This window comes from Cornus florida, unplaced genomic scaffold (assembly GCF_030987335.1).
Source record: "Cornus florida cultivar Cherokee Brave unplaced genomic scaffold, ASM3098733v1 CherokeeBrave_3.0.0_Hap2_Chr05, whole genome shotgun sequence".
Classification (NCBI taxonomy): Eukaryota; Viridiplantae; Streptophyta; class Magnoliopsida; order Cornales; family Cornaceae; genus Cornus; species Cornus florida.
In genome coordinates, this window is record NW_026775575.1 from 82,194,234 (window position 1) to 82,214,521 (window position 20,288).

Below are 20,288 nucleotides of genomic sequence, written 5' to 3' on the forward strand. Positions count from 1 at the left end.
AGATACTTCTCCATTCTACAAACTCTTCTAAAATCCTCCATCTCTCTATACACTTCAGATATATCTAAACAAATTTAGAAGACTTTAAAGAGTAGTGATCCTGGCCAAAGTGTAACTAGCTAGTTTTATAGTTTCTCATATCCTGCCTTCACTTCACCCACTCAACTGTAGGACTCCATGACCATAAATGATATTCCTACCTTTATATAGGTATCTCCTCTTCCTAATGGACAATTAATGTATTATATCAAGGGGATAAGATCTACCATCTGGAAGACACTTCTAAAATATCTTACATATTTAACTCTACTAGATACTTCTACATTCTATAAACTCTTCTAAAATCCTCCATCTCTCTATACACTTCACATATATCTACACAAATTTAGAAGACTTTAAAGAGTAGTGATAATGGCCAAAGTGTAAAAGTGAATTGCTCGACCTACAACTTTTGATCGACCATTCTTACCAAATATAAGGAATTAGGGTCCCATTTCTTTTATATTTTGCATACATGACCAATTAGAACTTGTCCATCAAGCAAATCACTTTAACTAACCGGCTTAAAAATCATTTTCTGACTTTAAAACCCAACTCTCAGCATAAAGTAGTTTTCAAATTCGCCGGTGTGACATTAAGCTTTTAAAGGAAGCAAAAGAAAATATTGGAAACAGATTTACATTCAACTTGGCAGCATAGACAACATACATTCCTTGAAACCTTAAATTTATAGGATGGGCTTATACAAGTATTTTCCATCTTCGTATGGCTCAAACAAACTCGACGGTCCTGTGAACAAGACAGATATCAGATTCTTACCATACTTCATTGCAACTAATGAGATTCAATAGTCAAAAGTGTATCAGAAATATTACCTATCTAGGCTGTGGTTTTTCTCCTCAGTCCTCATTCATTCCCATTCCAAGAAATGCGTCTCTGATCGACATCAAATCCAAGACGACTCGTCTCATGTTCAATCTGTCTCGTGGAGACTCTGCTGAACAAACAACTCCAATTTGGAAAACAGAAACCAAGCACTCAATCTGTTCACTTCTCAAGTCACTCCAGCTTGAAACTCTCTTATTAGCTTCTCCTGCCACTTCTTTGTACAGAGCTGATTGGTCAATGATCTCCATTATTTGATTTGGCAATGCCAGTTTGACAAAGCTGTGAAGGCTTAAATTATCTTTGAATAATTCATCAGTGGGTCTTTTTCCGGTAAACATCTCTAACAAGAGAATGCCATAACTGTAGACATCTCCTAGAATTGACATCTGACCACCCATGCCGTACTCTGCAAAATTCACAGAACTATACCATTAAGCTAGGACAAAACTTTTATGCAGAACATGAAGTTGGAGATTTGGTGAACTCAGAAAGGTATTAAGTACTGGGATATTATGATTTTTATACATTTTCATAGTGATCTTGTGCCCTAGAATTATTGTTGAAATTCGTGTAAATTTAGAAAATGAACATTACAGGTGCAAGTAAAGATTTAAAACTGCTTCTGAAGACGGTAACCTAAAGAAGTTACCTGGAGCTGCATACCCAATGGTTCCTTTAATCACAAGTGAGCTGGAGTGATGCAAATCAGCATTTTGACTGGATTCTGAAAGAAGTCTTGCCAAGCCAAAATCACTCACATGAGCAGTCAGATCATTGTCAAGGAGAACATTGCTCGGCTTTAAATCACAGTGAACCACTGGTGTCTGACATTGGTTATGAAGATAATTCAATGCAGAAGCCACATCTATTGCAATGTTTAATCGTTGGAGAATGCTTAAACTTTTCTGTTCGATTTGTCCTCCTTCTGGATGCAGCCATTTCTCCAAGCTCCCATTTGGCATATACTGATATACTAAAGCTTTAAAGTCATTGCCGTTGAAGTCAATACTTGAGCAAGCTGTCAGGATTTTGACAAGGTTCCTGTGCCGGACGTTTCTAAAGGCTTGGCATTCAGCCATAAAGCTTTTGGAAGCTCCTCTCTGTTGAAGCTTGAGTACCTTTATTGCAACAATTGTTTGTTCGGGACTGAGAATTCCTTTATACACAGTCCCAAAACTACCTGAGCCAATCAAATTGCATGAAGAGAATCTACCAGTCGCATTGAGGAGCTCTTCATAAGAAATCTTCGGGAAAGAGTGCCCAAATGGAGATGAAGAATGAGGCCTAGTTTTAAGCTTCTTCACACGGTAAAGTGAAAGTATAGATAACAACATCAATGCTAGGCAAGAGGCAAAAATTATTAGCACCAATTTTAATATGTGAGAAATGTGCTTATGAGGCTTCTCAGGTGCTTGCACAGGGCATGGTTTCAAATGTAACTCCTGGACACCCCCACAAAGCTTCATGTTGCTGAGGACTTCAAATGCACTTGCATTTCTGAATACCCCTTGTTCAGGTAGCTCACCCTCGAGATTGTTAAACGATAGATTCAAGTATACTAAAGAGGAAAGATTGACCATATATTGTGGAATTTGGCCTGACAGGTTGTTGCTAGAAAGATCTAAATATCCAATATTTTCCAAATGACTCAAAGCAGGAATGCTTCCTCTGAAGGAATTTCCTTGCAGATAAAGCTGTTCCAGAACCAAACAATTGCCCAGCTTGCTTGGAATCTCACCGGACAATTTGTTATCCGAAATATCAAGAGCAGCAAGATTTGTCAAATTACCAACTGCCTCTGGCAAGGGACCAGTCAAGGAGTTGTGAGAGAGGTCAAGGACTACTGAAAGGGATGAGAGACCTATAAGTTGTTCTGGGATGGTGCCATTGAACTTATTCCGAGAAAGGTCTAAAGACTGCATGTATATACAGTTTCCTAAACTTGAAGGTATGCTTCCACCCAAGCTGTTGTTTCCTAAATAAAGATACAACAACTGAGTGTTGTTGCCAATGGAAGAGGGAATTTCCCCAGTTAATTGATTTGCCTCCAAATGAAGGCGTTTCAGGCTTGAAAGCTTTGCAACGGAAGCTGGAATGTTACCTGTTAGGAAGTTATGATCCATGCTCAGTACATTTAAGTTGAAGAGGTTCTCAATCTCTTTAGGTATGCTTCCACTAATGCTGTTTCCTCCAACAAGTAGACGCGTCAATTGGGTTGACAGATTGGTTATTGAGTGAGGCAACATACCTCCAAACTCGTTGTCGGAAATATCCAGGAACTGGAGCTGGCTGCAATCGGTCAAAGAATTGATGAACTTCAAATCATCAATTGTGCCACTTCCAAGATGATTATTACGAAAATTGAGCCACAAGATGTTCTGTAGCTTGCCAAAATCCATTGGTATGCTACCATTGAAATAATTGTCCGGGATATCAAGCTGTAGAAGCTCTGAAGCATTGGACAATGAAACAGGAATTAGACCAGTGAAGTAGTTGTCTGCCAAATAGAGTCGCTGGAGATTTGGAAAAGCAAAGCCTATGTCGGCTCTGAGATTTCCAGTGAAATTGTTAAAAGACAAAGCTAGGAGTTTGAGGGAGGAGAGATTGTAAAGTGAAAGAGGAAACTCCCCAGAAAGGCTATTCATCGACAACCCAAGTAGCTTCAAACTTCTCAGTTGGGCCATTGTTCCTGGAACTTCTCCATGCAAATTGTTATATGATAAGTAAAGCTCTTGGAGAGAGGAAAGATTTCCGATTGAAGCCGGAAACCTACCTGTAAGATTGTTGTTCTTGAGGTACAATGTCACAAGTTTTGACAGTGACCCAACTTCAGGAGGAATGTGTCCTTTGATATAATTGTGGTCCAGAAAGAGATTCATGAGGTTGGAACAGCGAGAGAGATTAACAGGAATTTCACCATCTAAATAGTTATAGCTCAAGTTCAAACTTCGAAGCCTGAACAAGTGACCAAGTTTTGGGGGAATCCCACCATGGAAGGAATTGTCTGCAAGGTTGAGGAGTTGAAGGAAAGAGAGGTTTCCAATGTGGGGTGATATGGTTCCAGCCAACGTTTGCCGTTGGAGATCCAAACTAGTGACCCTCTGGTGTTTAAAGCCACAAGTGACTCCAGTCCACCAGCAGAAATGAATAGAATCATTCCAAGAGACTAAAACTCCTAGAGGATCTTCAGTGATTTGGGACTTGAACTCGAGCAACGCCAGTTTATCTGTCCCGTTGCCAGGTATGGCCGCGGAAACATATTCAGGAAATGACAAGTTGAGGAACACTTGGACAAGGATGGCATGAAAGGTTACTAAGAAGAATAGGCTTAAACTCATTACAGAAATCTCCATATGGAAGGGAGAGAATAGCCTGATTTGAGCAATGGTGATCAGATTGGTACATAGTGGGTTACAATGAACTTAACAACCTTTTATATTGAGTCTCTAAGACTACATTCCAAAATAATTGGCCCCACAAAAAAAAAAAGTCAGCTAAGCTAGTAGTAGATAATAACAAAAGCAGACACTACTGGCCCAACTTTTTACTCTCTCCTTGTGGACTTTTAGCTAGGAGACATATCTCCATGCATGTTATTATTATACTAGGCCTCGAGTAATGGAAGAAGAAGCTTCCATCACACACACAAACACACACACATCATATGGGAACCAGTAAGATTGAATTGTCTTCCATTCCATGTAAGACGAAACTGTTAGGTGGTTGGGATCAACTTGTGATGAGTGTGAGTCAAACCATTGACAAATTAAACTACTCGTAGACTCTAATGGACCACTTTTGCAAGGTACGTTGCTTGTTGACTAGGGAAGTTTACAGCAAGAAGAGACGATAAAAGAAGCCTAGACACTGTCCCATTATTGATTCTCTCCTCATGTTGTAGTTGACTTGGGAGATGGATCGCATGATATCTAGGATTTGGGTAATTTCTCTACCTTTTAATTCAACTGAAAGTTCAAGCAAGATGTCGATAATGCGCCGCAAAGAGTGACATTTGATAGAACCAGCTTCCATACACCTTCGACTTGGGCAAAACACTTATTTTGTGCAATTTTTTGTTATCAAAATGTGGGATTTTATGTGAAGAAAGTCAGTCAATGATACAATACCATACCTTTCTTTAATGATATATACATACACAAATATATATATATGTGTGTGTGTGTGTGTGTGTGTATACATAGTTGGATGTATTGTAGGAGCTTCTTATGGGAGAAAAAAAAAAAAAAAAAAAGATTTCTTTGAACCAAACAAATATATAAATCAACAAGTAGTAGCTTCTTCCTTTGGCCGTAAGATACTGAGACTGGCTCGTACAGGATGAGCTCATGATTAATGATCACTCAAGCTTAATCACATTTTCAAACTTGTTATTTAATTGAAATTGCTTAGCAAAGACATTTCCTAGCCCACCGAGTACTGGCTTTCATATAAGCGTTGATTTTGACTGAAAAGAATATTGGCTTCATTCTTGGAGCCACATAAACAAAGAAAGAAATATCACACCACATTTTCCATAAAATTGTGGTTTCCTTGGTAATTTAAATGCTGAAATCGTTTGAGCGCTCACACTCTTCATCGTATGTGCATCCAAGTATAATTATGAAGGTAACATTAATAAGCCTTTGTGCTCTGGCTTGCGATTCAAAATAAACTCACCATATCTTCTAACTTTTGCGATTTCCTCGACCATTTTTTTTTCCAAGAGTAATGTTTGGAATCCGCTTTTCAGCAACTCGAAGACCTGTGTATGTATAGTGTGTAGCATTTTGCCTTTTGTTTATATATATATACATACACACTAGCTCACTTATAAAAATTAAAGAAGAAACTGAAGAGCAAAGACATGTACAGCTCAGACCTGCTTGACAGTTGACATTCAGGTAAAAAAAACATCTCAGCACAATTCAGGCAACCAATTAACTGCTCCTCACATAAATGATTCATGCTTTACGACCAAATGAATGTCAGGTGCTCTTAGAATTTATCTGGTTGAGACAACAATCACGAGATTCACAACCTCAAACACTTGTTACATTCCATGTAAACAGGACATAAGCACTCGGTGACAAACATCTAAATCACGAAGAAAGAAATTCTTCAGCGTCATCCGACCAAAAAACAAAAAAATAAGACAAATTACAGGGGAGAGAGGTAACCTAGACACCACTCACCATTCGTATTGCACGTCTGTGCCTTTCAAAATATAAGTTTCTGCCCTCAAAATTAACAGATTATTTATCTGTGTGATCTATGCCGGTGATCGTCGTCTCTCCCTTTATACTGATGGGAAGAAGAATCCCTGTCATGAGATGACCTTTTGTCCCCTCTCCCGCGGTCTTCTCTGCGATATGATTCTGATTCGTGCCTTCTTGACCTCTTTTCCTCCCTATTGTCATCGTCTTCTCTTAAAGTTGATTCAGAATCATGCTTTCTTGACCGTCTGTCAGTTGCTTGCTTATCCCAGTCTTCCTTGTGAATCATTTCCTTCTTCCGCTCAGATGGTTTCTCAAGTTCTCTGTCCTGATTTCGTGAATTTAATTCACTTCGCTTATGGTCGCTCTTTATTGGCCCCTCATTGCCCTTTACCCTGGAATTCCTTGCTCCTTTGTCAAGTCTTTCTTGAGCAGCAGACTCTAGGACACGATTCAATGGGACAGATTGTTTTTCATTCTTCATTGAACCCTCGAACTTGTCATTAGCCCATCTTGCACTTTTAGTATCCTCATGACCCCACCCGGTGTTTGCAGCTCTCTGTATTTAGAATTTACAAAGCACAAGTAAGCTTATATAGGATAACAGCACAGTGAAGGCACTGCTGCTTTCATTGAACCATATAAAGAAATAAGCTGGGAATGACATATTTAGCATGGAAAATCCAATTCCCTAACCCCCAAAAGATTTAAAGGTAATAATTCAAGAAGGGAAAAAACATGGTAGCAGAAGAATCAAGCAATGAAGAAGAAGTTAATAAAAGATAGAAGCTTCAAGATGTATGAAAGCATTCATCTCCTAAACTAATCTTCTAAGATCCAATCACAGAACTGAATTACCCAATAAGAAGGTTGGTACTTAGTAACTGGATCAGGATGCACATGCACCATAATTTTATGTACCCAATATTCTTAATGTCCAAAGTACGGACAGTTCACTTGACATTATTGTGGCCAAGACATTCAACTGTGTAAAGAACTTTTTGGTTCCACAAAACAAGCAGCTGACCACAAATTATACCTCTGGTACAGGTGACAGTACTATCAGCACAATGTATACAAGGGAGCTGGCTGTATTTGAAGATTAGATGTACTGACGATTTGAAGTACTTATACATATTAATCCAGTGGTGTCAGCTAGATTTATATTCCATCATAAGATCATGTACGAAACATGTTCATGTATTAGAAACATTTTAAATGGTCAATCAAGACAAAAACATTTTTAAAATACAACACCACCAACAAATGGATTTCCAATAATTCCAAAACAAAAAATATAACCTATTTAATTGCGAAGGCAACTAATGAATTAAGGTCATGCTATATGGATATTGATAATAGACCAGACTGTCTTGCTCCAGAGCGACTACTCCGCCTAGCATATCTTCCTGCCTGAATGATTAGGGAGGCTTTAGCCCAAGTCAACATCATTCAGGCCGCTCCTCTCCAACTGGAACTGGCTGCCAATGAATTGAATTCTATCAAATATCTATATTTTTCTTTTGAATTACTCATATATATCCTATGAATTTCATTTTGCAGCAGGAAGGAGGGTTCTTTTAAGGTTAAAAAAACCCAATCATCTAGGAGAAGTTCGAATCCGTTCCGTTTGGATATGCAAAAGAGCAGGTTCTTTTATGGTAAAAACCCATTCATCTCAGTTATTTTCCAAGAAAGAGAAGAGAAGAAGTGGTCTTTTATGTTTAAAAAAAAAAAAAAACCATTCATCAAGCTTTTTGTTGAATTTCAAGTATTCATGTTCACCAATAAGATACAGAGACTTACTACCCATTTGGAATTGAGGGATCTGCCGATGACAGCTCCCTTCGATACCAGCAACCACTAATGACCTTAATCCACGTCCCGTCTCATCACAGACAAATGACACAATCTATCTCCTTTCAGGCTTATTCCATGTAATGTTGTCTACCAATCACAATAGGGTAACAATGGAAATTCCCACCCCGAGAAAGATGCATGGAAGAGGTATGCCCAGAGCGGGGAAGGAAGAACAAGCTTATCCCTGCCCCGACGCACAGCTGGTGGGTATCCCATCTCTCCTAAACTTCCCCCAATCACATTAGAAGACACTATGCTAGAACCTGGGAAAACACAATCAAATGACTACTACACCAATAATGTATAGGATACTTCTTGATGCGGTAAAAAAGCACATTCAATACCAAGCCAAGAGCCATTTGGGACCCGTTAGTGATTCAAGTTTTATTTTATGATTCTTTAACTTGCTATGCTGTTAATATAGTTTTATTTAATATATCTTCTAATATTTTGAGGCTATGGGATTTTCTAAAATTTTAGAATTTGCGCTTTAATTAAACTAAATAGGTTTAATGAGTTACATCTAATTTTTTTATTTCAAAGTCCAGGTCCTTGTAGGAATAAAGGAAAAACAAAGGACCAAAAAAAAAAAAAAAAATGTTGAAAAATCCAGCAGCCTAAACATATGTACTTTTTCAAGTAATTTCTGAAACATGGGAATATCTTGTCATGCATAATTTAAGCATGACACTTGAAGAAATCAAAGTGTGGTTACCTAACTTCTTCTTACACTTCTCTTCCTTTTTCTTTTTGGGATAATTACAAAAGAACCCCTGAACTATTATCTTTTTGCAAACTACTACCCTGTGCTTAAATTTTCCTCCTCAACTATAAAGCCTTGCAACTAAGGCTAAGAAGCAAACAGTTGTTAGTCTGTCATAAAATGGGTTGTGAAATTACAAAACTGACCTTACTATCTAGGCTCCAAAGCCACTACACAATTCAGTTATCAAAAAAAAAAAAAGCCACTACACAATTCAGGAATCAATTCTCTTGCTAATTACCCCCTGTGGAGACTGCAAGAGAGGTGATGGCTGCCAGCAAGCCAGAATCTGTGGGAGACTTCTGGATGCAGGAGACGGTGAGAGAGGCGGTGACCGCTGGCATCCGGAGCCGCAGTACTCGGCGAGCACGCAGATTGGCGGCCACCTTTTCGATTTCCTCTTCATCTCTTAGGATGTGTCCATCCTGTCACTGTTGTGGGTGGTGACAATGCTGGACTCGCATCCGGAGGTGCCTGCAAAGGTACAGGAGAAGATGGCTGGGATATGGTTGACAGAATCTGACGATGATCGTGGTGTAGAGCACATAGTTGTTAAAGGCGCCGAAGGCGAGCACCTGAGGCGCAAGGCGCCTCCAGGCGCCACCTTGGCGCCTTGATTGACTTAAGGCGAGTGGTTTGGGATAGGCGCGCGCCTCTTAGACAAAGGCGCAAGGCTACAGGCGAGATGCAAGCGCGCCTGTGTGAAAAATGGGTTTTTTTTTTTTTTTAATTATCTTGGTTGTGTTACTTGTATCTGTTTATTATTTGTTTATTTGTAGTTTTTATTTGTTTATTACAAAATCTACACAACTTGCAAGTTACAAAGCATAAAAAATAAAATAAATAAAAATAAATAAATAAATAAAAAAGAATAAAAGAGCAAAGGAAAGTGGAAAGAAGAGAGTCAAGACTGAAGAGACAGAGAAGAGACAGAAGTACGAGTGATCTGCGAAACGCCGAAGACTAGATCTGCCGGATCTGCATCTGCGCCGAAGCCTGGTAAGTTCTCCTTCCCTCTCTTCTTCTTCTTCTTCTCTCCTTCTTGCTTCTTCTTCTCTTCTCAGTTCTCGGTATTTTTTTTTTTTTTTCTTCTTCTTCTTCTTCTTTTCTTCAGTTCTTCTTCTTCTCTCGGCTCTAGTGACTCTAGTAACTCTCTTGCTCATCTTTTATTTTTTATTTTTTATTTTATTCTACTTTGAGCCGAGTCTAGGCTCTTCTTTTTTTATTTTTTTTTTCTCTATTCTTCTTTGAGCCGAGTCTAGGCTCTTCTTTTTATTTTATTTTTTTATTTTTTTCTTCTTTGAGCCGAGTCTAGGCTCATTTTTTATTTTTTTTTTTATTATTTTTTTTTTTTTCTTTGAGCCGAGTCTAGGCTCTTCGTTTTTATTTATTTATTTATTTATTTTTCTCTATTCTTCTCTCTTGGCTCTCTCTAGTCTCTTCTCTTCTTTTGTTTTTTTATTTTTTATTTTTTTATTTTTCCTCTATTCTTCTTCTCTCGGCTCTCTCTAATTTAACTTTCCTATTTCTAATTTTGTGGATTTAATAGGATATATTCCCAATGATATATGAGTGTAACTGATATTTTTAATTTGTTGATTTAATGGATTCTAGTAATCTAGTTCGTTGATTCAACTTAATTGTGTCGCAATTTATTTTGCCTCATCTTTCTAATATGCCGATAATTAGTGAATAATGATAATTAGTGAGATAATGATGTGCTGGCAGTTGGCTTACTCACCTAAATTTGTCAAAAAAAAAAAAAATCCGAATCTCTTTACTTCATACTTTATATAGAACAATCAATGCGTTTCAGCTTTGTGCATGAAATTTCTTTAGCTGACACGCTTGGATCATCACATCACCCATTCCTTGTAATCCCAATTGCACAGTCTCTCACACACACAACTGCAGGTCTTCATTGCATCATTAAATTAACCTTGTCACCAATATCAGATCAAGGTTGAAGGTGCATCAGTCTACACTTACCAAATTCGGTTTTTTCTGGTCTGTGCAAATACAAAACCACAGGAAAAGCAGAGGTACAAACTTACAAGACTATATATGGACAGGGGTAATGAAATTAACTAATATATATACATATTATTTTAATATTGGTTCGTAGACTTACATCTAGCAAACATGGATATCAAGGTTTTGACATCTTTATGTTGAATATTTAACTTAAGTAATTTATTTAGTTGACTTTTGCATCTTTATATATACTATTGCATCTATAATACTTTATTGAGTGGGTTTTGTTTTTTTTTTTTTTTCAACGTGCGCCTTGCTTCAGTCGGGCACGCGCCTCGCCTTGCGCCTCAGGCTCCAGGAGGCATTTGCGCTTTTGTGCGCCTTGAGCCTTTAACAACTATGGTAGAGCAACTGCCAAAGATGAAGTACACACAGGTGGCGGCAAGGGAGGTCATCAGATTTCAAGCGCCGGTCATGCTGGGGCCACACATTGCGAGGTGGACCTCTGATTGACGGAATCTTACACAATTCCAAAGGGGGCGATAGTCTTTCCATCCGTGTTCAATTGAGAGTGAGACTGGAAGTTAGAGAACCGTGTACTATATAATGCTTAATCAACTGTGACAGAGAGCGTATATAAGATTGAGATCGAGAGAGAGAGAGAGAGAGAGGATTTTGTCCAAATGCTAAATAGGTTTACCTTTCGGGTCAAACACAGGTTGATTCACTGTCAGTTGACCTTAAAAGGGGTAAAATAGGGTTTCCAGAAAATTTGAAAGTCTAGTTGAGTGTCACGTGATGCTTTGGCCATCATCTCCTTAATAGCAACTAGACGGAAGGTGGTGAGTTGTGAGGTTTTAATAGTTCAAGGGGGCAAATTTAAGCACAGGGAGGTAGTTTACAAAAGATAATAGTTCATGGGAGTTTTTTGCAATTAACCATTTATTTTTTTCCCCTTATTTTCTACACTTCTATAGTTTTATAGTTGTATCCATATCTTATTTAACCACTCTTCTCATTTCTAAAAAAACATACGCCCATGGATTCTATCCATCAAGTATTCAATCGAATTAATCCTAACAACCAAAAAAGCCATGAAGATCAAAGTTACTGTTCAAAGCCACGTAGATCAGAACTACTATTCATGGGTTAATGTTCATAACTTAGGAAAAACACTCAAAACCTTCTTTTTCTTTTAGTAAACTCCATCCAACCATTTACCAAAATAAAAAATAAACTCCATCCAACAATTCTTAACCAACCCTCAATCTTTCAAGATCAAACCAAAAACTTAATAGATATAGTTTTAGCACTACCCGCTAAGGATATGTTCAATTACATGGACAAAGAGTATAAAGAAGAGCTAAATCAACTTGATGATGAAGAAAAGGAGGATTTGTCTAACAATGGAATTTAGTAATTTACGATGCTGAAGATTAGAAGAAGGAGAGGATGACAATTATTCCTTTTTGCTGTGAGGCATATACTTGTAGGCCTGGTTGCACCTAATTGCTAGTAGATTGAAGATGTTAGTCAATTCTTCAAACCTCATTCATTGAGGAATGAGGCTATCAAGCTTATGATTGATAGTGGCAGCAACATGAATATTGTATCTTAATCTAAGTTGAGAGGCTAAAATTGCTTACAGAATCACATCCTTGACCATATAAGGTAGAATTGATTAATAGCGGCAACAAACACCATGCCCAATTTCTTTTTTCTGTGGCCATTACAATGATTCTATACACTGTAATATTGTTCCTATGGCTTATTGCTTACTTACAGATCCTACTCGGTAGTCTTTGATAGTTTGATAATATGATCTTGATGTAGATCGATATAAGTAGACCAGCCAATGAAAAAAAAAAGTAGACCATTTCAAAGGGGAGCATGCTGAGAGGGGAAGACTAGATATATGTCTAATTTGATATTTTTTTACACTAAGTAGTTGTTCTCAAATTCGTACTCACTTCCTCAAATTTGTCAGTCCCAACAGTGGACCAGACAATGGCCCCAATCACAATAGGGGAAAAAATATATATTCACCATAGCTTAGTGAGAGAGATTGTTTGGAAGCCTACAAGTATAACTGACGGAAAATTATGCAAAATTGGAGCAAAGAATACAGTTCAAAATCACACTTTCAGCTGTTCAAGGGAAAACTGAAGCAAGACGATCAAAATAAATCTATATTTAGGGAAAACCAGGATACTAAAACTGAAGCAAAATTATTTGACAAGTTGAAAGCATCGCAAAATGCTCCACATATTATTCAAGAAAGGCTAAAGTCAAAATTAAACTCTAGTCCTGAACCTAGCATGCCTTTGGAGGTAATTAATTTGATGTTAGTGCCATATAGTTCCAGAAGGGTGAATTGGCACAATAATAATGACTATGGGGATTATTGATTGCACCTGTTCATCATGGGAAAACTTGCATCCTGCTCCACGGTTACAGTCACCTCTTTGGAAAGCACGGCATACACCTCGTGCCTCCCTCTTCTGCCGCTCCGCCTCTTCATCTTCTTCTTCTTTCTTCTTGTATTTATTAACATGATCAACCCTTATGGTTCGACCAACAACTTGAGCTCCATTCAGATTATCTGTGAGGTAAATCGAAACAGTTAAATCTACAGTTGCGGTATTCAAAGAAAGGTTATCTAAACAATTCTTTGTTATTGTTAAAATGGCACATCTAGAGAGAGAGAGAGAACCAACCAACAGCAAGATTTGTACTTCTTTGATCCTCATATGCAACAAAGGCAAAACCTTTTGATTTACCAGTGCCTTTATCTCTCACAAGATTAACATCAACAATCTCCCCATATCTGGATATATTCAATCATAAGCAGGGACAAATATCAGAAAAGTAAAACAAAATAACCTATTCTCATTAATGATAAATGATGAGCAATAACACGACAGTTGCAGAAAGAGAATATATGAAAAAGATGACACCATAAAAAACAAACTAATAGTTCATGCAACCGAATCTTTATTATAAAAGCTTAACTTCTTTCTAATAGACAAGCAAGATATTTTTCTAAAGATTCCAACTTAGGTTATTTATAAAATTAGTAATGTAGTATTCTCTGTAATGGAAGCTTTCAAAACCACTAACGAAATATGATCATGGACACTTCTTTCACTGATAAATTTCCCTATCTATTTATTCAAACATTTCTCTCTGAGCACCAGCTCTACATATAATGTGTATATTCAGAAACCTACATTATTCAAGAAAACAAGAACGTGTGATCATGGTCATCTCTTTCACTGCGAGGTTCTGTTTAACACTATTATAAGGAAACTTACAGCCAATAAATTAGTCGCTGAAACATTAAGACAAGGAAACTTAAGGCCAACAAATTAGTCGCTGAAATATGCAGACATTTGAAATTAACAATACCTAATTTTTTACAATAATCTCAATTCTCACATATTTGCTGCCACATTACGCAGCTGCAAATTGAAGTGATCAACATCCAAATCCACTTGAATTCCTGTAATCCCCACATTGAAGGGAACCAACTTAAAAAGAATGACACTCTAAGAAACTATGAAGTAATAGGACAATTGCTGAGCCATAGAAAAGGTCCGAATCTGAATTTAAGAACACCTTTAAAGTTTAAACACATGAAGTGCTGGGGCTCAATGAGATTTAAAATTAAAGAATGTGGAATTATGACACAATGATGACTATTGTTGAACCCAATTGGCAACTAATGGTATTTTTTGTCCAAAAAGTCCAAATATCTTGATTATAGTATCAAAATTATGATTGAAATCCTGATTCATTCAAACTTGAATACAACTGGTATAAAGAAGAACGCTTTGCACATCAATGTGGCAAATGCTAGCAACTATTTATATGTAAATCTGCAAGTGATTTTTTATATAGTAGTATTGAAGAACTTCCCTGATTTTTAACTTTTTCATAGTCGAGTGAAATTATAGTTTTTTAATTCATCTTCATTCTCACCAAGAATTCTGAGAAGCAGCTACTTTGTGCAAATCATATCAAAGCTTAGGCCTGTATCCAGTCCACCTCTCCCAGCACCCTCGATTATTGGCAACCGCATTGGATATTAATTACCCTTCATGACCCTCTCAACAAGAATTCTGCCTCCAAGTTGTAAAAATGGAGAAGTTCCTGCAAGTCTACTGTAAATTTTTTTCAAGAATATCCTATGTTAACAGTCATGAAGTTTTAAATAGTTTTGAAAAGACTAAGTGCCTGTTTGGGGGAGCTTCCTGAGCTCAAACGGGCTTCTAAGCCCAACAAGTCCATCCCCAATAATAATCTGTGTTTTGTGAAACTCTTGAAACGTACAGGAGAAACCAACTGATCAAAAGCCCATTCAATAGAAGCTTGATAAACTTGCTTCTTGATCGACTTCACGCAAGGCAAGACTCATTTAAGTAATGAATACCAAAGTTATAATATTGTCCCTATTTTTTTTTTTTCATTTACCGTATTAATCTTATTTATCTAATTTCTCCACCCTCTCTGATGTTCTCTCTATAATCGGTGGTGGTACCTCACCCCTGCCCAGACAACCCTAACGCCGCCGCTCACCTTCCTCGTCTCCTCAGCACTCAAAACACCAAATCCAACGAATCAGATCTTACCTATGGTAGCAGATTCCTCCTTCATGACCCTTCCAACACCATGGGCCTCATCGCCGGTGAGGACAGAGTTGCAATTTACTTTTTTCAATTATTATTTTTGGATACATACATACCTAAGAAGCACGGACACGGATACGGGACACGGATACGACACGACACGGACATGGCGACACGGCAAATCCAAAAAAATTAGGACATGGATACGGCGAATAGTGTGTGTGTGTGTGTGTGTGTGTATATATATATATATATATCAGCATTAATAATTTTAAAAAAAAAACACTGATATGTTTAGGTTGGAATATATATATATATATATCACTAATATGTTAGTATATATATATATCAGCATCTTTAGGACACGGCGAATTGTGGCATCTTTAGGTTAGTATATATATATATCAGCATCTTTAGGGTAGTACAAAACAAAAAATAGAACATATCAGCATTAAAAAAAATTTAAAAAAAAAAAAAAATTAACATATCAGCATTAAAAATTTAAAAAAAAAAAAAAAAAAAATTCCAGAAAAGTGTGTCCGAGCCGTGTCCGAGCCGTGTCCGAGCCGTGTCCGAGCTGTCCGTGCCGTGTCCGAGCCGTGTCCGTGCCGTGTTCGAGCCGTGTCCGAAAATTAAAAAAAATAAAAAAATTACAGACACATTTTTTGGCGTGTCCGACATGTGTCGGGGCGTGTCCGACGCGTGTCCGTGTCCGACACGTGTCGGACACCGATTCTTCGCCCATTTTAGAGTGTCCGTGCTTCCTAGATACATACACATATATTGATATATATATATATATATATATATACGTTTGGGTGTTGGTTATGTTTTAGGGGTGACATCATATAAAACCCATCGTGGTGCCAACACTAATGTGTCTGCATATGCAAATAAAGAAGTTGAGGGTTTATACTTTTCCATTGAAACTGGGTTTCTTCTCTTGTGTGCCATAAAAAGTTCAAGGGTAGAATTGCCAAATGAAATTATTCTAAAATTCTTAACTATTTTTACAAATATATTCACCAACCATCTTTTCTCCATTGAATTATTTTTGGCAAAATTCCTTCTTAAACAACCTTTTGAACAAAGGACTTTTTATGCTATGAAGCTCCCCCAAACACTAACTAAATCAGGTTCTGGAAGTAGTAGTAATGACAATCCTGTTATTCAAGCTTTTGGTTCGTAAACACAAAATATTCTACCACTGATCATCGCATAGTTTCTGGAAAAAGGTGCCAGATTGCCACCACCTCTCAAATTTCTGCTCATTCCCTTCAATAAAGGTTTTACCTTTGTTTATAGCTTCTCAAAAACCTTAATACACACTGAACAATGAATAACTAAGTACCACACATTAATATATTATTTTTTACCTTTCAAATCTTCTTCCGCATTAGTCAAACCGAGTCCCTCAACTCTATCCTGCATTACCAGTACCTACTCACACAAACTCTTCTGCAACAAATTGTAGTCCATAAATAGTAATCATCGAGCAGATTATGTCTCTAAATAGATTAGTGCCCAGACAATGATTTAACCTATAGTTTATGCAAACAAACACAAGTATCGCATTTTGCACTGCCAAAAGGGATAAGGGACCATGACACTCTACAGCCAGACATGGCAAACAGCTATATTTGTGTCATTTTTTATAATAAGACAACTACACTGAAAATTGGCATTTACCATTGCTCATGCTTGTGTTTGTAAGCAGTACAATCTTCGACAATAAACAGCAAGGGGAAAACTGAATAAATAAGATACATAACAAGAAGGTGTCTATAAGCTCTCTTCTGCCAAACAATTAAATGGTAAATAAACTCTACTCTAAATTCCAGCGACAAGTCTTGCACACCAGTTGACATGGATGTCGTGTCTAAAAGTGTACCACATTTGTTGCCGCATGGGAATGCGCAAACAAAAACCTTTCTTTCCTTCTCTTGAAGTAGATATTCAATCTCACATGCAAATGTTGTGACTCTTTAAAGAAATTACAATTCCAAGCGGAACAATTCTACAAAATAAGCAATTGCGAATAAAAAGGCCATTATGGTTCTTTAAAATACTGTCTCAATCAAGCTCTCAAACAAATATTCAATTGCGATAAAAAATGACGAACAATGATACTATAATTCTTCATATATTATCTGAATCAAGTCCTCAAACAAATTCCTTGCAAGAATCTAAAATCAATGTGTGCATGTAGATTTGAATTGGATGGTACTTACTGAGAAAAAATTGCTAGAAGATCACCTTCGGTGAGATCAAACGGAATGCCGCCAACGAATACGTAAGCGGAGTCTTTGTACTTGGCATGCCATGAAGCATCATCTGATATACCTAACGCTGCTTCTTTTGAATTGATCTGCTGAATTCGTTTCACAAGTGTCAACGGATTCATTGCTTGGAGCTAAGATTCGAATTTCTCAAACCAGGAGTCAGAATTTGGAGACTCGATCAGGGCCGGCCCTGAGATTCCAAATATTTTGAAAGGCCCTAGGCGAACTTTCAAATATGAGGCCTTGAGTTTCACATGCGCAAAAAAGAATTATAAGAGTGCGAATTTTACACGATGTTTTCAAATTCTATAGCTAATACAATTGTGCCCTTGTGCATTGTTCTAAAGACAACTAACTAATAACTATAAATTTATCATCACCAACAAATAATTGTGCGCCTGTACAGTGTGCATAAGACAACTAACTAATAAGTATTAATCAATCACTACCAATAAATAATTGTGCGCATGTGTTGTGTGTTTAAGACAACTAACTAATAACTATAAATTTTTATCACCACCAATAAAATAATTGTGCGTGTGTGCAATGTGCATAAGACAGCTAACTAATAACAATAAATTTATCAATTAAAGAGTGCGAAATTTTCACAAGCACAAAATAAAAAAATGAAGAGAACAGTTTACTAGAGAACAGAAAACTGCAGCTTCTTTTACATTCATTGTTTATATAGCTACTAAAATTTGATGATTACAGATGACAAAAATATGTGGAGATGAGGTGACTATATATATATAGGAGGCTGAACTTGTAGTACTGAAGAACTAGTGGGACTTTTAGGTTATATGTGGCCTCCACTATCATATATAGTGGAGGCCACATATATTAACTACACTACACTTTGTTGTGTGTTTTTTTGGGAGCCAATAATCCGCAGTGATTGATTGATCATTGCTACATAAGACCTGCGCAAATTAATAGAAAAAACCATTAACTTTTGTTTTGTTAAAGCCTGCTCTTGATTTCCATGTGTTTGTACATTCTGATGGCAAGTGCTTTGACAGTATTATTAACTGAAATTCTAGCTGAGCCAACTTCAAATAACATCAATAATGGTGGTATGTATCTTCATATAAAAATAAAATAAAAATAAAAATAAAAATACCCTTAATTTGGCACTTTTAATTATGAGCATAATTTAGAGATCGAAAAAGTTAATAATTACCTCAACCCACTAGAAGGGATCCTTAATTTTCATGGGATTGAATGTGAAAATGCAAAAAATTATGAGGAAAAGGGGTATGGCTGCTGCTGTTGTGAGATTGGAGTGGACTTAGGGAGAGGGAAAAAAAAAGTACCTGCCATAGATTATGGACACGATCGCCATGAAAGACACATGTAGAAAGGCACACATTTATTAAAATACTAAGAGAACCATAATATATTCATTCAGCTTTTGATAGCCATCACACACACAGTGACACACACAAAACCCTAGCTACTTTTCACTATTGGAAGGCCCGAATCAAACGAACCAGAGTTAGAACAAATCAAATGATGAGATGAACGAAAGAAAGAAACATATATAAAAGATCGATTCATGCAAAAGGAGAGAGAAGAGAGAAGAGAGAAGAGAGAAGAGAGAGAGAGAGGATGAACATACCTTGTCACCTGAGGCGATAGCGGAGGCTGCGCCCTGCGCAGTGTCGAAGCAGATTGTGTCGTCTGAAACTTGCCCTAACTTATTTTTTATTTTTAGTTTTTTTCCATCCCCTATGGGCCATAAATTTGAGGCCCTCTAAAATCTGAGGCCCAAGGCCACCGCCTTGGTCGCCTTGGGCCAGGGCCGGCCCTGGACTCGATGAAAGTTTCAAATTCAAAACCCTAGGAAATTAATGAATGACAAGGGAACGCAGAGAGAGGAGTGTTCGACTACCTAGTAGCAGAAAGAAACCCTAGATAAAAAAGAAACGAAAGCGATTCATAATACCAAAGACGTATTCGAAGACTCGAGTTTGAAGGAGTGGAGTAGTGACTGTTCTTGGTGGAGCTGAACGACCGAAACCCTAGATTTTCTGCAGTTTCTATGAAACAATGGCAGTTTTTTCCATTTTCAGTTTCTTTTTTAAAAATATAAAAAAAAAAAAAAAAAATCTGAAAATATTAACCACCGCGTCGTTAGTCACGAGACTCACGACCATCTAAACAGACTAAAGTTATAAGTTTGATTTGGGCCTCTGCAGGAACAAGTGGGCTCGAGATGGCTTTACTGGATGAAATGTAGTAGCCCAAACGATGCACTTAATTTTGTTGGTGGGATAAGTGCAAATAAATAAATATTGGTGGGATATAAGTGCAAATAAATAAATATTGGTGGGGTATAAGTGCAAATAAATAAATATTAGTCTTTGACTTTATTGTAAACGTATTTAGGAAATAATATATTGTGAATCTTTTAAAAAAAATAATCGAAAAATAGAAAAATGCAACCTAAATAAATAGATGGAAACTTATATGATTGAATAACCAGATTTCCTTTAACGATTGTGTCAATTTTATTTTATTTTTTAAAAAAGATTTGGATGCTTTGATAAATAAAATTAAAAACAATTTTAACTAAACAAAAACGCACAAATTTTTACAAAAACATATTTATCTATAACAAAACAACCTAATAATATTTTAGTAGTTTATACCAAAAGTATTTATATTTTCTGTTAAA

The 20,288-nt window shown here is 36.9% G+C and overlaps 2 protein-coding genes across 2 annotated transcripts; both read right to left on the reverse strand.

Annotated features, from left to right (window-relative positions):
- Positions 1 to 602: 602 nt before the first annotated feature.
- On the reverse strand, positions 603 to 4,280 carry LOC132307183 (putative receptor-like protein kinase At3g47110). The gene is made up of 3 exons (XM_059804870.1): positions 1,538 to 4,280; positions 876 to 1,294; positions 603 to 789 (listed from the first exon to the last, which is right to left on the reverse strand). The coding sequence occupies exons 1-2, from the start codon at positions 4,239 to 4,241 to the stop codon at positions 900 to 902; spliced, it is 3,099 nt and encodes a 1,032-aa protein (XP_059660853.1). The 5' UTR covers positions 4,242 to 4,280; the 3' UTR covers positions 603 to 789; positions 876 to 899.
- Positions 4,281 to 5,803: 1,523 nt separating this feature from the next.
- Positions 5,804 to 19,668, reverse strand: LOC132307184 (zinc finger CCCH domain-containing protein 25). Its single transcript, XM_059804871.1, has 5 exons — positions 19,230 to 19,668; positions 17,558 to 17,850; positions 13,416 to 13,525; positions 13,113 to 13,300; positions 5,804 to 6,660 (listed from the first exon to the last, which is right to left on the reverse strand). Exons 2-5 carry the CDS (start codon positions 17,728 to 17,730, stop codon positions 6,145 to 6,147), a joined length of 987 nt encoding a protein of 328 aa, XP_059660854.1. The 5' UTR covers positions 17,731 to 17,850; positions 19,230 to 19,668; the 3' UTR covers positions 5,804 to 6,144.
- Between the last annotated feature and the right edge of the window lie 620 nt (positions 19,669 to 20,288).